Source organism: Danio rerio, chromosome 7, assembly GCF_052040795.2.
Source record: "Danio rerio strain M-AB ecotype USA chromosome 7, GRCz13ab, whole genome shotgun sequence".
NCBI lineage: Eukaryota > Metazoa > Chordata > Actinopteri > Cypriniformes > Danionidae > Danio > Danio rerio.
Window position 1 is genome coordinate 5866831 of NC_141027.1, and position 15845 is coordinate 5882675.

At 39.4% G+C, this 15845-nt stretch overlaps 1 protein-coding gene across 1 annotated transcript in view; it reads right to left on the minus strand.

The window, feature by feature from the left end:
• LOC147842993 (cell adhesion molecule CEACAM5-like) overlaps positions 1 to 15845 on the minus strand; it is a 53790-nt gene that overhangs the window by 18235 nt on the left and 19710 nt on the right. The window contains exons 5-6 of the mRNA XM_087260110.1: positions 13341 to 13631; positions 11849 to 12154 (exon numbers count right to left, since the gene is read on the minus strand). Coding sequence (XP_087116236.1) covers positions 11849 to 12154; positions 13341 to 13631 — 597 coding nt within the window. The remainder of the gene's footprint in view (positions 1 to 11848; positions 12155 to 13340; positions 13632 to 15845) is intronic.

Below are 15845 nucleotides of genomic sequence, written 5' to 3' on the forward strand. Positions count from 1 at the left end.
GCATGGATAAGTGAAGTTTATTCATAAACAAATTTCAAGAGGATCACGTGCTTATGATTGTTCACAGCTGTTCCAACTTTAGCTAATGACCGATTATCCTATCAGATGATCCTTAAATCACTATAAATAACCAGACTTTTCTCATCTCAATATCTTCGTCTCGAAGATATCTTGGGCTCCGCTCATCAGCTACAAAAGCTAAAAACGCTACAACAAGCTTCAACCTACAACAAGCTTCAACCTACAACAAGCCTTAATCTACAACAAGCCTTAATCTACAAGCAAGCTTCAATCTACAAGCTTAACCTACAAGCTACAATATACAAACTACAGCAACAACTACTATTACTACCATTACAACCAACTCCAACAATTTCATCAACAGCTTAAACAACAACACCAAAACCTTCCACTTCAGCAAGATATCAGCAAAACTCTAATAGTATTGCAATGAAACTGATCCCTCACCTCCTAGCAGTACACGTGTAATCCATCATTTAACAGCTTGTTTGATTGAATGTATTCAGCAGAGCAGCAGCTCTAGTCATATACATGTTGATTTGATCAACAAAATGGCCGCCAGGCTTTTGCACCTTTTGCATGGCCTGACTGAAACTTCTAAGCTAATAGCTGTAAGGAGAAGTGACACCATCCAATGAGCTCTAAAAAACTGGAGATGGTCCCACCCCCTCTCTCTCTCGACTCTGTTGCTAAGACCTTATGAATGCTTTTGGCCAGACAAGCTTGTGAATTCAGTTAAGTTAAGATTACAACAAATGTTATTTATGTATTAAAGTAAAGCCAATTACTAACATTCCATTTACAGTTTTACTAAGCTGTGACATAACTTTTAAGTCTTATAAAGTAAAAAAAATAATAATAATAAAAATTAAATAAATAAATAAATTAATAAATTAATTAATTAAATTAAATAAATAAAATAATAATAAAATAAATAAGTAAATATATAAATAACTAAATAAATAAAAATAAATAATAATAATAATAAATAATAATAATAAAAAATTAATAACCATTTAACTTCTGAAAAGATTAAAGATTATTGCCCAACCAATAAATATTAGCCAGCTATTGGAAAACATTATGCCATCAAGCACAAAAGTCCAATTGTAATAGGCCAGTGACTCATGTGTTGATATACAAGTATCATATATAAGATTATAGCAAGTCAGTCGGAAGTGAAAACGGCAAAGAAACAAAATTCCCTCCTGACTGTTATAAATAAAAGTTTTAAACTTTTCGCTATCACTTCACCTGCTCAGTCTTCAACAGGTACCAGTTTTCCAGGACTACCAGACAAGCCACAACCCATATCCTCAGCTCTCCATCTATCTGCCATGCTGTGGGGGACGAACACCCCTACCATCCTTGCACATCGTGTCAACGAAGCTAGCGGACCATGCATTAACAAAGGCTCTTCCATTTACAGTCGCCCATGCCCTACTAAGACGCCTTGCATGCATATCAGCTAAAACTATTTTCATGTCTGCCATACATGTATTATGTTGTAAAGATTTGATTTCTAATTCTGTTTGTTTTTCAATTTCAGAGATCACGACTGCCGGCTCCAGAAGCTGACCCATTATCCAACCTATTACTCTCCACACCCATTCCAAATACATTCACACTCTTTACAAAGGATACATTCCACTCACACGGCCCAAACCTGTCATGTTCACACTAGCCTTTTGATTTTTGAGATGTTCTGAACTAACCTCAAATTTCAATCTCTCAATCCACCCCACCATATCTGATCTAATTTCTTTATTGAGCCCCTTCAGTTGGTTTCGGGGGATATTACCAAGGGCGCGGGTTCACTTCACTATGGCCCCCCCAAATGTTAGAAATCCTCAGAACCAACAATCATCCCCTTTTGAACTATATCCCATCGTCGCCGCAGCTATCTTGCGGGACGACGAATGGGCTGCATCTAGCACCCTCGTACACTGCGACACTGAAGCGGCTGTCCAATGCTTCATTAAGAGGCGTTCTCATGCCATTAAGGCGCGAAACTTGGACTACACCCAATAAACAGTTCTATATAGTTGCTGAACATGTATCAGGTTACAAAAAATCAATTGCTGACTCATTTCTCTTTCCAGAAATTTCAGCGATTGGCTCCAGAGGTTGATCCCAATGACTGTAAAAAATATGGACGACGCGACAGCCCTTTTTCCCATTGAACGCCTTGAGGGCAAAACGCCTGCTTGACGGGCACAAACTGTCGCAAAAGACTGCTGAAATTGGAGCCAGACATGCGCAGAAGGATTGTCTGATGGAGCCAGAGGAGGAGCCGCGAAAATGAGCAGAGTCGAGCTTCCAATCAAACGCTTTATGTAAAATCAACTACACCCCCCGAACTTCTCAGCATGCGTTTGCTGTCATATCAACACAAATGGATGTAATAACGTTAACAAATATGAGGGTTTTATATATTCAATCGCGCCAGCTCCAGGCCGCAGCGCATAACCTACTCGCGGCGTCGCGGGCTGATTCCGGCTCGCATGCGGCAGCGCCTGCTCGCTCGGCCGCCGCATCTGGCTCGATTGACTCGGACTGGAATCGGGCAGTGAGTCCAGGCATCCGGAGTAGGTCCAGCAGAGGTAACATTAGTCAGTCTGAGCTCTAAGAGATAAGTCTCCGGCAGGCGAGAATCTAGCCGGAACTGTGTTTTGCTATCTGGGTGGCTAGGCTTGTATCAGCAAACTAATAAAGCCCGAAAAAAGCCCTGAACTTAGCGAATAAACAGTGTTCCACCAGGATCATGTATGTCAGAAACTATAGTTTACTGCTGAACTCATTTTGTCATGGTAAAATAACACAGAAATCGAATAATAACATTTCAGTCTACTTCAGTCTCCTGCCGAAGCTCAGACGCCGTGCTTTGAGAAACTGTCAATCACAGCTGTCAATCACGATGACACGCCCAGCATTAAATTACTGCTAAAAACAAACTGTTTACAAAAATGAAGATCTGCACCTATTTCAGCACAATAACCAGTGCCTTAATCAACCTGAACTATCTTTCGGGACATTTTATTGCAAGTGTAATATTTTTTTTTATTTGGGCTCAAGTCTCCTTCATTAACACGGAGGAGGCGGGCTTTATGACTTGTACTGCAGCCAGCCCCCAGGGGGCGATCTAACGGCCGAAACCTTCACTCAAACGTAGGCTTGCGGCACACTTGGTTGATCCCCATCCAACACCAGTCCCACACTATCCAGAAATGATATTGCCCAAAGCAACCCGCTTTATTACACTACTCTAAGGATACTGTAACTGAGGTTTTAATTTAACACTGATTCGGGTGTATCTGAATCCCTGCAGACAGTCGGTCAGAACTGTTTACTGTCATCTATAAGAAATTCACTCAGACTCCATTTCTCAGTCGAACATTTACTGATGATAAGTTGTGGTTTTCTAAAACAATACAAAAATAATCTCACATAAGCAATTATATAAATAACAATAAGAACATCAAATAACAATACTTATAATTATAAAACATGAATACAAATTGCAGTAACCGCACCATATGAATGGAAACATTTAGAGCAGTTGTTCCCTAACTGTCCGCAAGAGGGCGCCAATAGATCACTAAACGTGGCTGAGGCACATTTTCCAATGAAATAATAAATCAACATGTATAAGTGGTAAATAACTCGACGAAACGATTACATTTGTACATGTAAAGTGTTAACATTACGTGCAATAGGTATACTGCATATGAAAACAAGCTTTATTATCAACTATTATAAGTTACAACTCCAAAATCGGCCATTAGATGCTATTGCGTTATGGCGCTATGGCGCATTTCACCCGCGATCTAAAATAACGAGACATTTACATAAATCAAACCAAATACACTTACTTTCTGTGCACGCATAACTATATACATCATCGGTTGTGTTAATCTGCATGCAACGTGAGCAGAAAAGCAGATAACTTTAACTTTGCAGTGATTTCAGTTCGGGCTATTTGTCTGCTCTGCACACCTGCTTCTCTTCCTTCTCTAAGTCCCGCCCATTAAAGTGACGATGCACTTGCGTATCAGTCAGCAAGAGAATGTTCCAGAAGCCTTTTGAACAGATACCTTTCCACACACACAGCCCGCACCCTCTATGCTATGTACACTCTGGCTTTTGGCCTCCAAAGATGTTCTGAATTAACCATAACATCTAACTTTAACCCCTCCATCCACCCCACCATATCTGATCCGAGTTTGACGAATAAAGAAACTCTTTCATTCTTCGTCAAGCAAAACAGACCAGATCCGGAGGGGGCACATTTACATTTTGACCCCACCATCCCCCACCCACCCACTCTCGCACTTTCCAACCCCTTTTTAACCTTTACATTTTAGGGGAACCCAAGAGCCCAACTCTCTTGCCCCCCTCTTTACTGACGACGCTAACCGTCCAGTAACACATTTTTGGTTTTAAAACACCTAAAAGAAGTATTCCGCCTCAGGATTCCCTCCAGAACCATTCTCCAGCCACTCATTCAGAATTGGGGCAGCCACCACAGCAGCTCACCATGGGTTCTTCCAATGGCAGATCCAGACCCTCGGACGATGGTCATCAGACGCCTTCAAATCATACATCTGCCTCAGCCACTACCATCTAAAGGAAGCCCAGCTGATCCTTTCCAGCCGACACCCAACCACCGGAGTTCAAGGGCACGTTGATGACTCTGCCATTTCCTCCTTTTTTCCCTCTAAGTAGCCTCTTAGCTACATTTCTTACTATCTTTTTTCTTCTCTTAAACTCAGACAAAACAGAATTATTACTTATTGGGCCTAAATCTTGCACACAGCAGATCTCGCAATTCAATTTACAATTAGAAGGATACAAAGTTAGCTTTAGCTCTAATATAAAAGATCTGGGTGTCATATTTGACAGCAATCTAACTTTTAAAAACCATATATCCCATGTCACTAAAACTGCCTTCTTTCATCTGAGAAATATCGCTAAATTACGAAATATGCTATCCATCTCAGATGCAGAAAAGCTAGAACATGCTTTTATGACTTCGAGACTGGATTACTGTAATGCTCTATTTGCTGGCTGCCCAGCATCCTCTATTAACAAACTTCAATTAGTACAAAATGCAGCAGCCAGAGTTCTGACCAGGTCTAGAAAATATGATCATATCAGCCCAATTTTATCCTCCTTACACTGGCTGCCTGTTAAGTTTCGTATTGAATTTAAAATATTACTTCTCACCTATAAAGCTCTAAATAATCTAGCTCCTGTTTATCTAACCAACCTTCTGTCTCGCTACAAACCAACTCGCTCTTTAAGATCTCAAAATTCAGGGCTTCTGGTAGTACCTAGAATAGCAAAATCAAGTAAAGGAGGTCGAGCCTTCTCTTTCATGGCTCCTACATTCTGGAATAGCCTTCCTGATAACGTCCGAGGCTCAGACACACTCTCCCAGTTCAAAACTAGATTAAAGACCTATCTGTTTAGTAAAGCATACACTCAATGCATCACCTAGCGGGTTCCACACTGGCTCCTACATCTTGCTTATATACACTATGAACAGCAGCTACGCTAATTATTTTCTTTATTCTCTATTTTCACCTGGGGATACTCATCCCGAGGTCCTCAGATTATGCGGAGTCACTGATTGGATCCAAGACCAGCGACGTGATGATCCCAAGGATTCCATATCCGGGACCAGGCCATATCCTGAGCTGCTGCTGCGCTGATGGTCGTGGGGAGTGGAGAACATGAGTCTGATTCCAGCGACGCTCCAGGGACAGACGAGTCTTCGCTGAGGCCATCTTCCAGCCTAAACCACGACGAATGAAGTTCTGCACTAGACTTTTGGCCAGCGGAGAAATTAAAATGGTCGTGCCCAACTGAGTCTGGTTCTCTCAAGGTTTTTTTTCTTCACTCCCATCAGGTGAAGTTTTTTTTCCCTCTCCGCTGTCGCCACTGCCTCGCATGGTTCAGGATTGGTAGAGCTACGCATCGATGAATTGGCTCTTCAGTGTTTGAACTCTCAATAATGAATAAATCACACTGAACTGAGCTAAACTGAACTGAACTTAAACACTAAAAACTGAACCACACTGTTCCAGTTACTGAACCACACTGTTCCAGTTACTATGACCATTTATGTGAAGCTGCTTTGACACAATCTACATTGTAAAAGCGCTATACAAATAAAGCTGAATTGAATTGAATTAAATCAAGCGCGAGCTATACTCCGCTTCCCCCTCATTACCTGCCCTCCACCGCTCCAACTATCTGGTGTTACTCTTAACCTCTACCCCCGCAGGGGTCCTGCCAAGCCCATTCCCAGCCCAACCCGTAGCAGCCACCCGCTAGCAAGAGCCATCACAGGCCCCTCCTTCCTCCCATCTCTTGCTAGACCCTGCCCCCCCACGGCTTTGATCCCCGCAGGGATCGCCCCGAGCTTCGACCCCCTGCAGGGGTCTCACTGCCCCCCCCCCAGCCACTAGTTTCCCCCCCTCCCCTTTACCTTTTCCGGCTTCAACATTTTCAGCCCCTCTTCCCCTTTCTCCCAGACTCCAGCAAGAGTACCGCCGCCCCAGTTCTAACTCCTGCAGGAGTTGCCCTGAGCTTCGACCCCTGCAGGGGTCAATCACTTCCCCTCCCCGGCCACTAGAAAACAGAAAAGGAAAAAAAAAAGAAAAAAAAAATTCTCCTAACTTTTCTTCTTTCTGATGTTGAGTTCCTCTGTCCCTCTTTCTATCTCCCTTCCGGCATTTATGCGCCCCTTCCTATCTTTATTAAAGCGCAGAGCGCTTCTGCTACCCCCCCCCCCCCCCCAAACCTTTACTCCCACTTCTCCCCCCTCTCCTCCTCCTTTCATAGCGTTGAGTTCCTCCGCTAATTTTCTTCCTTCAGTATAAGTTTAATGCTATCTTTCTTTCTTCTAGCTGGAATCCCAGCCCACCCTGGCTCTGGCTCCCGCAGGAGCTCCCCAGAGTCTCGACTCCCGCAGGAGTCACTCCCAGCCCCTCCCACGCCACTGCCTAGACTCCCCTGGAGTCGCTTTCAAAACTCTGCTCTAGCAGAGCATCTCTCCTCTATCTCCTTCCACAAAGTTATTTCCAGCAGCCGGATATAGCATTGTCTTATGCCTTTTGGGGGGTTTTCTTCGATACACGGCTGCTGTCCTGTGCGTAAAAGGCTTCTTTGGGGAGTCATCGAGATCTACCTGAGTGTTCCAACTTTAGCTAATGACTGATTATCCTATCAGACGATCCTTAACTCACTATAAATAACCAGACTTTTCTCATCTCAATATCTTCATCTCGAAGAACCCCCCCCCCACCCCCCAACCCTACTTTCCCTCCTTTCAAACGGACGTCACGGTGGCCAGCGATTAGCGCTGTTGCCTCACAGCAAGAATGCCCCTGGTTTAATTCCTTTCCAAACCAGACGGCATATCTGTGCGGAGTTTGCTTGTTCTCCCCGTGGTCGCGTGGGTTTTCCCCGGGTCCTCCGGTTTCCTCCCACAGTTCAAAAACAAGCACTCTAAATAATTAATCAAAATACTTTAGCTAAACTCTGAGTACACCTTTCAGTATACATATCTGACACTTAGCTACAACAAGCAAGAAGGGGAGTCATCGAGATCTATCTGAGCTCAAACTCCCCTCTCGCCTTGCAACGGGAGGGAGCCCAGGGCTCGAGGATCTTATAAGCTCCGGGCTCTCTCCCGGGACAGCACGCCAAACTAGCTTTACTATCAATCATCAGCTAAGTGTGAACTCTTGAAATACTATGCAAATGGCAGAGATGTGTATTGGAGCTGTCAGGAATTCTGCCACGCCAGGAGGACCCTTCCAGTGTTTGGAATGTCCCAGTAGTTCTTCATTAGCATAGAAGACACAGTAAATAAAAATTAGTGACCTGTTTGTGTACTCTAGTACAGGACTTTGGTGTGAATGTAAAACCCTTGAGTTAACAAGAGTGAATAAGTATTCTATGCTGACACTGAGCAGAAGAAACTGTTATCAATATGTAAAATCAGCATTTTTGTTTTATGTGTGTACAAATGTATTCTTGTAACTTGGTAATATTGAACCACTAAGGTTTTGTTTGGTATTTTTCTGGACTTTGAACGTGTCGTGAACCTTGCGGTCTATGGAGGATGAGGGAGCTCTCAGATTTAATCTAAAATATCTTAATTTGTGTTTTAGAATGAAGGTATCAGGAGATTGTAACAACATGAAGGTTAGTAATTATTAGCAAAATTTTAAATTGTGGGTGAACAAACCCTAGTGAGGCATCCCGCATCATTTTCCAGGTCCAAGTGCTCTTTTAGACTACACTGAAAAGACCAAAAATGTAACTAATAAACTCTCACAGTGTTGTAATAATATTGAATATCTTCATCATATCATTTAAACAGGCCTAATTTCAGATAGTCAGATGGACAATATGAATGGGTCATGTATTCTGACACCATATGGGATAGTTTCACAACAGATTTATTTTTTGTATAATTTAGTTTAATTATTGTAATGTTTATTGATATTGATTGTTGCCACATGTGGCAAGAAGATATTATAATAAGGCCTCTTAAAGGAACTCATGTTTCTCATGCAGAAAAAAAAAAAAAGTATAATGAAAGTGTTGGGCCATATTGATGTGGATACTAAATGAACATTGAACTGATTTAAATACTATGAATAATATTTAAATATTTATATTATTTAGGAGTATAGTAGACTTTTAAAATGACTTAGATTTGCAACTATTCAAAGTATAATGTACATTTTTACATTTTATGAAGATAATTGTTGTTGTTATTTTGAATAGATAATAACACAGCAGGGGCGAGGTAGTGGCGCAGTAGGTAGTGCTGTCGCCTCACAGCAATAAGGTCGCTTGGTCGCTGGTTCGAGCCTCGGCTCAGGTGGTGTTTCTGTGTGGAGTTTGCATGTTCTCCTTGCGTTTGCGTGGATTTCCTCCGGGTGCTCCGGTCCAAAGACATGTGGTACAGATGAATTGGGTAGGCTACATTGTCCGTAGTGTATAAGTGTGTGTGTGGATGTTTCCCAGAGATGGGTTGCATCTGGAAAAACTAGCTGGATAAGTAGGCGGTTCATTCCGCTGTGGCGACCCTGGACTAAGCCGAAAAGAAAATGAATGAATGAATAGCACAGCCTTTGCTGAAGTACTCTAGTTAGCTTATATGTTTAATCATTAATTAATTAATTGTTATTATTAATAATAATAATAATAATTTTTATAATTTTATTTTATTTATTAATACAGGAACAATAGCCGCATTTCCACTATCGGGCCAGTGCGAGCCAGGGCTTTAATCGGGCCGGGCCGGGCCAATAGCCCGGGAGGTTGAGAAATGAGGCTAAAATCATGTCGCGTTTCCACTGACGGGCTGATAGCTCACAGCGCGTCACGCAAACACTGCCCACAGAACGTCCCCGAATCAAACGTCACACAACCCGCCCACTTGAGCGGGAATGAGGCAGACAAAGCACACCAGAATCATCACGAAACTAAACCATTAAAATGAAGACAACCGAAACAAACAAATGACACGTTACTGTACAGCAGTACATGAAATGTCTATACGCACAGACCTGTGTATTACCATTCATTACATTTGTTTACTCGCCGACCGACTGCATTGTGCATATTGCTCTCGCCAAACGCAGGGACCCATTACAGTGAGCGCACACATCCATAATATAAAGCCAGAAATTCTCCTTTATAACTCGATATTGCATGTATTATTTAACATCCTGGTGTTGATAGAAGTCGTGTTGAGTGTTTCAGCATAAGAGCGAGTAGCCTTATAAAATATAGCCATATTTGTTGCGCTCGGCAGCTATTCACTAAAACTCTTCATTAAAAGTTTCATTTATAAATTTAACCACGTCATATAAAAACATAAACAGTTGTTTGAGGATATAGAACACATTTTGTGTTTGGGCTTTCCCCCGATGCGTTTAAAGCAGCGAGCGCTGCGCACGACTGAGTGACAGAAAAAAAGGTATAGGCTAGATTCTGCTTTCACTCACCCAAATATTGCTCTGTTTGCGCGATTTGATCAATATCATCACATCCAAATACTTTTAAATATTTACTTATATAAATTTTCACTTTATATAAATATTTCAAACCTTCTCCAGTGTTTATTGTTTTTAGAAAATATCGAAAATCTTTTTTTTTTCAGACAGGTCTTTGTAAAGTGAAAGTTAGGCTATATGTGGCTTTAAAACGGTTTGATTTATGTATTGTATATAGGCTACCTACATTGTTATAGCTAGCTTTTGTTTATTTTATATTGGTTTATTTATTTAATGTGATTTTATATATATCCGATATTTGTAATTTTTTAAATTATATTTCAATATAGCTTAGGCTATTTTATCAAGATATGACACTATATTGTTAAAAGTCTACGAAAGTGGGCACGTATTTTGTTAAGTTTTATGTCTTTCTGTTGTATTTATATTGTGTATTATCTCCAAAATAAATGAAGAAAAAAGCCGCTCGCGGCATAACAGAGCTGTGAAGGAGCGCTTTAGCCCGGTCTCACACACACATACAGGCATCTAAACGCACACAAACAAACATTTTAAACTTGACAAAAACTCTCGAAAACCTTTAATGTCTGCTGTGTTTTTAATATGGTGTAAAGCTTATTATGCGTTATTGAAACATAAAGGAGGACGCAGCAAAGAACGTCACTATAAATTAAAACTAGGCTACTTTATTATTTTATGCAGCAGCCTTACATTTAAAAGGGAAACATAAGGGTGATCATACGCAAAAAGACCCCAGACTATAAGGCTAGATGTTTTCTTTCCCTTATTTCTTTATTTGTTTGGTGCATGTACTCATGTGCGATCAGAAAACTGCCCGCCTCTCCTTTCACTCCGCCCCGAAGCCCCAGCTGGCCCTCCTTGGCCCAAGGTATTCGGCGGGCTGAAAAAGGCCGGCCGCTGGCCCCAAGAAAGCCCCGCTTTGGCCCGATTAGGCCCCGGAAGTGACAGTGGAAACGCCACTGGCCTTGGCTCGCCCTGGCTCGCCCGCTTTAGGCGCGATAGTGGAAACGCGGCTAATGTACAACATAGTATGTTGTGCCAGAGTTTACTATAAAGCTAATTTACATATGTAGTCCCTGGGCAGGACGTTGTGACACATTTAACAGTAAAAAATAATACATTATACACTTACAATACAATACACACAACACATCATTTTCAATAATATGAAATCAAGTCAGTGGCTGCACATTTGATTATGTTTAAGCCAAATTTTAAGAACAGCTTTAAAATTATTAAAATTACTCCTCTCTCTGATATGTACTGGTATTTTATTCCATCTTTCTGCTGCTCTGACTGAATAAACTGATTGTCCAAAAGCTGTTCTTTTAAGTTTAACTGAACAATCACCTCTAACTGATGAACTAGTCTGTATTATATTGTCTTTGCAGACAATCACACATTGTTTGAGGGGTGGTGATTGTATAATATTTGTGGTAATTGGGGTAATGTATAATATTTTATACGTTGAACAATATTATACATACTATTAACAAAACAATAATAACAAAAACAACAACTATAATAAACGTTTAAAATCCATTCTGTATGTTGGTTTGTCTGCAGTATTTATTTTATGTAACACAACATTTATAATATTAACATTATTTAAGAGTAAAATAAACTTCCAATATGATTATTTAAATATGTTAATGTTATGATTGCAAATATCCAAAATGTGCTTCAATATTTAATGTAAAGCCGATTTTTATATTTGATTCTTTTTTGATCACATTATAGCACAGTATTTCTGAAGTACTCACCATTCACTGAGAGAGAAACCACCGAGCTTAATAGTGTTAAGACTGTTCGTATATGTCCTTTACACATGTACTGACCCTGATCAGAGTCAGCAGCTCCTCTGATAGTGAGATAGTTTCCGTTTACTGTGTGATGATCAGACAACTGTAACACCCTGTAACTGTTTCTGTAATTGTCTTTGTCTGTGTATTTATACCACTCATATGTCCAGTCACTGTGATCAGACTCAATCACACACTTCAGATTGACTGTCTCTCCAGTGAATACTTTACTGGCTGGTGTCACAGTCACTGTAGGTCTGGGTAAAGCTGAGGAGAAAGACAGAAACATGAAGTGACTCAAACAGCTCTTTCAGGGAAAATAATTAAATCTGTAAATTAAAATCTATATAACATTTATTCTCATATTTCATAATGTTTTTTTCTTATATGCTGTCAATAGTTTTTTGAGCTGCTGTTTTTGTAGAGGATCTGACTTCCTCAAGTTCACAGACAAACACCAGCCAAATTCAGCTTTACTCAGGAATGCATTGTACTGTTTTTACAGTAAAAAAAGTATCTTGATAACTCAGCCTTCACTGTGTATATATTGTTACACTGCTTATTTTATATTACTGCTTGGTCATTTCAGTTTTAAAATACAGCGGTCACTCTTAGTTTTAATGAAAATGTTTGTTAAAATGATGCATCGCTACAGATCAGTATCATCACAGCATGTGTGTATTATATCCAGAAAGCATAGGCATTTGAGCTGTAATTAACCTGTTTTGACAGCATAGAGAGCCGGTTTGTAGTGAGGTTAATAAGATGGCAAGAATGAGAGAGATTTATCTTTTGAGTCTATACTCTGTATTCTTTTCATGTGGTTTATACTGTACATTGCCTCTTTTTAAAGTGACCTTAAGATATGTCTGATGATGGAAGGATTATATTAGTATTCTTGGTGAGAGTTTTGAGGTTTGTTGATGATAATTAATGAATGTATGAATGATTGCTTGTTCTGAAATATAATTGATTGTGATGCTCATTTATGCAATTAAAATTCTAATAATCTGTATGTAAATGATGCAATATGCTCTTTGTTTGTGTTCATACAGTTTTCATTGTGCTGTGTGGTGTTGTGAGTGGCTTCAAGGTGTGTGGTATAAATATGTTGTGTGAATAATATACATTGCATTTCTGTGGTGAAGCTAGAAAAAAACCTCACACATTATTTGAGGTTCTCAGATTTGATGGATTTCTTAGCTTTAGCAGTGAATCTGTTCTATGAAAAAAATCCAATGCAACAAAACAACAACAACAACAACAACAACAACAACAACAACAACAACAACAACAACAGTAATAACAATAAAATAAATCCAAAAGTGAACATTTTCATCTTTTAACAGAGGACACATGGCTAATATAAAAAGAGCATACGAAACATTTTAATAATTATTTTTTATTGTTTTAAATTCACATTTAGTCAAGAGATGTGAATTTTAAGACTCACCTGATACAGTAAGTGTAACATCATTACTGATTTCTGATGTCTGTATATCGGATCTCTCTCCTAAACAGCTGTATTGACCACTGGAATAGACAGAATCAGCTGTAAAACTCCACTCAACTGTGGATGATCTTGCGTGTGGATAGTTTTGATAGTTAGTGCCTCTTTTTTTAATCCAGCTGTATTTGATCCACTGAATGTTTCCTCCTGTCTGTATGTCACATGTGAGAGTGACTGTCTCTCCAGTGAACACTCGCTGATCTGGACTCACCTTCACTACAGGCTTTGGTTTCTCTGCATTAACACACACATGAGGAAATATTAATTAATAAATCCTAAATCCTTATGGGCTAGCATTCGGACTGTGATTATTCAGCAGTTGAAATAAGTATCATGATGTTTCATTTAATTTCATTAAAAAATGGCTTGATTAAATGTCTACTCTGTTTCATCTTCATCATCTGCTAAAATACTTTTATATTCTCATCATAATCATGAATAGCCACAGAAACACTGACAGAGAGTAAATATCAAATATATAAACTAAAGCCTCCTCAAAACACATAAAGCAGACTTCTCCTGTGAAACATCAGATTTTTTTTTTTCAAACTCACATTCAGTTTAAAGTGGTCATGACTTGAAAAATCCAATTGTGTGAAGGCATGGGTTTTCAGTAGGATGTCCGCTCTAGGATGGAGTAACATGAATAATTTCTTATGTCTTTTTGATCATTAATAAAGTTGAACTTTAAAGTTGGAAACGCCTAGGTTAAATTATAATTGGATTCTCCCCAAGGGGTTCAAAGAGAACATTTATTAATATGGACTTTTTACATATAAACACATAATATTTTAAGGTACCGACCCAACTTAGGGTATGATAATAGACATGCATAATATTTGACTGTGTAATATATATATATATATATTAGGGATGTAATGGTATCAGAATTTTACGGTACGGTAATACCTCGGTATGAATGGTACGGTACGGTATTTATTGAATAATTTAAAGGAAAAACAAAACTAATGAAAAGACTCAAAAAAAAGTGCCAAAAGTGTCAATGACATACAAATTAGCCATCTATCTTTAAGTTTCGAAACAGGAAATTAAATTTTTTAATTTTAATGACAAAAAACTATTAATCCATATAAAACAAATAAAGTTTCAATTTAGTATTGTTTAAAACTCGTCACATTCAACATTTAATCACTCACTCACTTAGATAGAGATGGTTTTTTGAGGAAAATTATCATATAACTATAATCTGGTAAAGCTGGGATCTCTGGGCATTTACAATGTCCCCTGCAACAGAAACAAAAAAAACTCTCATTTGGGACTGAGGTTTCTGGGACAGAGAGATATGATTTAGCCAAGGTTGACAGCAGTGGGTAACATTCTGCTTTGTCTTCCACCACTTGAGAGGACAATCCATGAGTGAGATAGAGGTCTCTTTAAAGTACAAGTCAATGTCTGCATCAATCTAACAAGTGTGCTGTGTTCTGCAGTCCCCATGACTGTTTTTAGTCGTATTCCCCAACTTATATTTCAACACATTCTGGCACTGCCTGCATACCGTTATTTTTCTTTGTCTGTCACCTTTTTCCCTTTTCGTATCTTTTTGGAAAGAAACCGAAATGCTTCCACACATCCGATTTAAAACCCGCTTTGGGTTAGATCATTTCCAGCTACTAGCAGCACAATCCATTTCCGCATTACTGGATATGTAGTGACAACAGACCTCAAAGGATGATGGCCATGCCTGGGCTGATGGGAATTGTATTAATACAATATAATATAATAATTATGCAGTCATGCACATTTTGACAGCTAATATGCCGGTGATTTGATGCTTTGCAAAAGTTGCAGAAGCCTTAATATTAAAATGCTTGATGCAAAATGATTTAAAATCCCAAAGCCAATTAAGAAACTTAAGTATATAAAATGATACTATAATAAAGAAAATCCACTCTTAAATGTAAAACTAAACAAATTGCTAAATACACTTGACTCATGAAAGTGTAAAGTCTGCAGCTCACAACAAAGGTGGAACGTTATTGCATATCATATTTAACAAACTGTTACTACGAATTCTATATAATTTTGCTCACATGGATAATTGCACCTTCACTAAGCGACACCCAAAAACCGTCACCCACCAATCGAGGCTTAGCAACCGTAGCTACACGCAGGAGCTCTGTCAAGCTTTTGAGCAAGGGAAACAGGCTAAAGCGTGCATATGGATTGTGCAAATCTGACACCCAGTATCTTTAAAGTTTGGACAGGATGGTGGAATTTTTTCCCTTTTCAAAAGCAACAACTCAAGAGGAGAAATGCCAGAGTGGATCAAGCTGTGCGATGAGCGTTAAAGGAGCGGAGTTAAGTTGGTTTTGTTTTGATATTCCAGTCACAGTCATAGACGGCAATAACTCACACACCTCTTACACTAAACAGATCTAAACTGTGTTTCCTATAAAAATACAAAGCAGATGATGTTTCACAGCATCT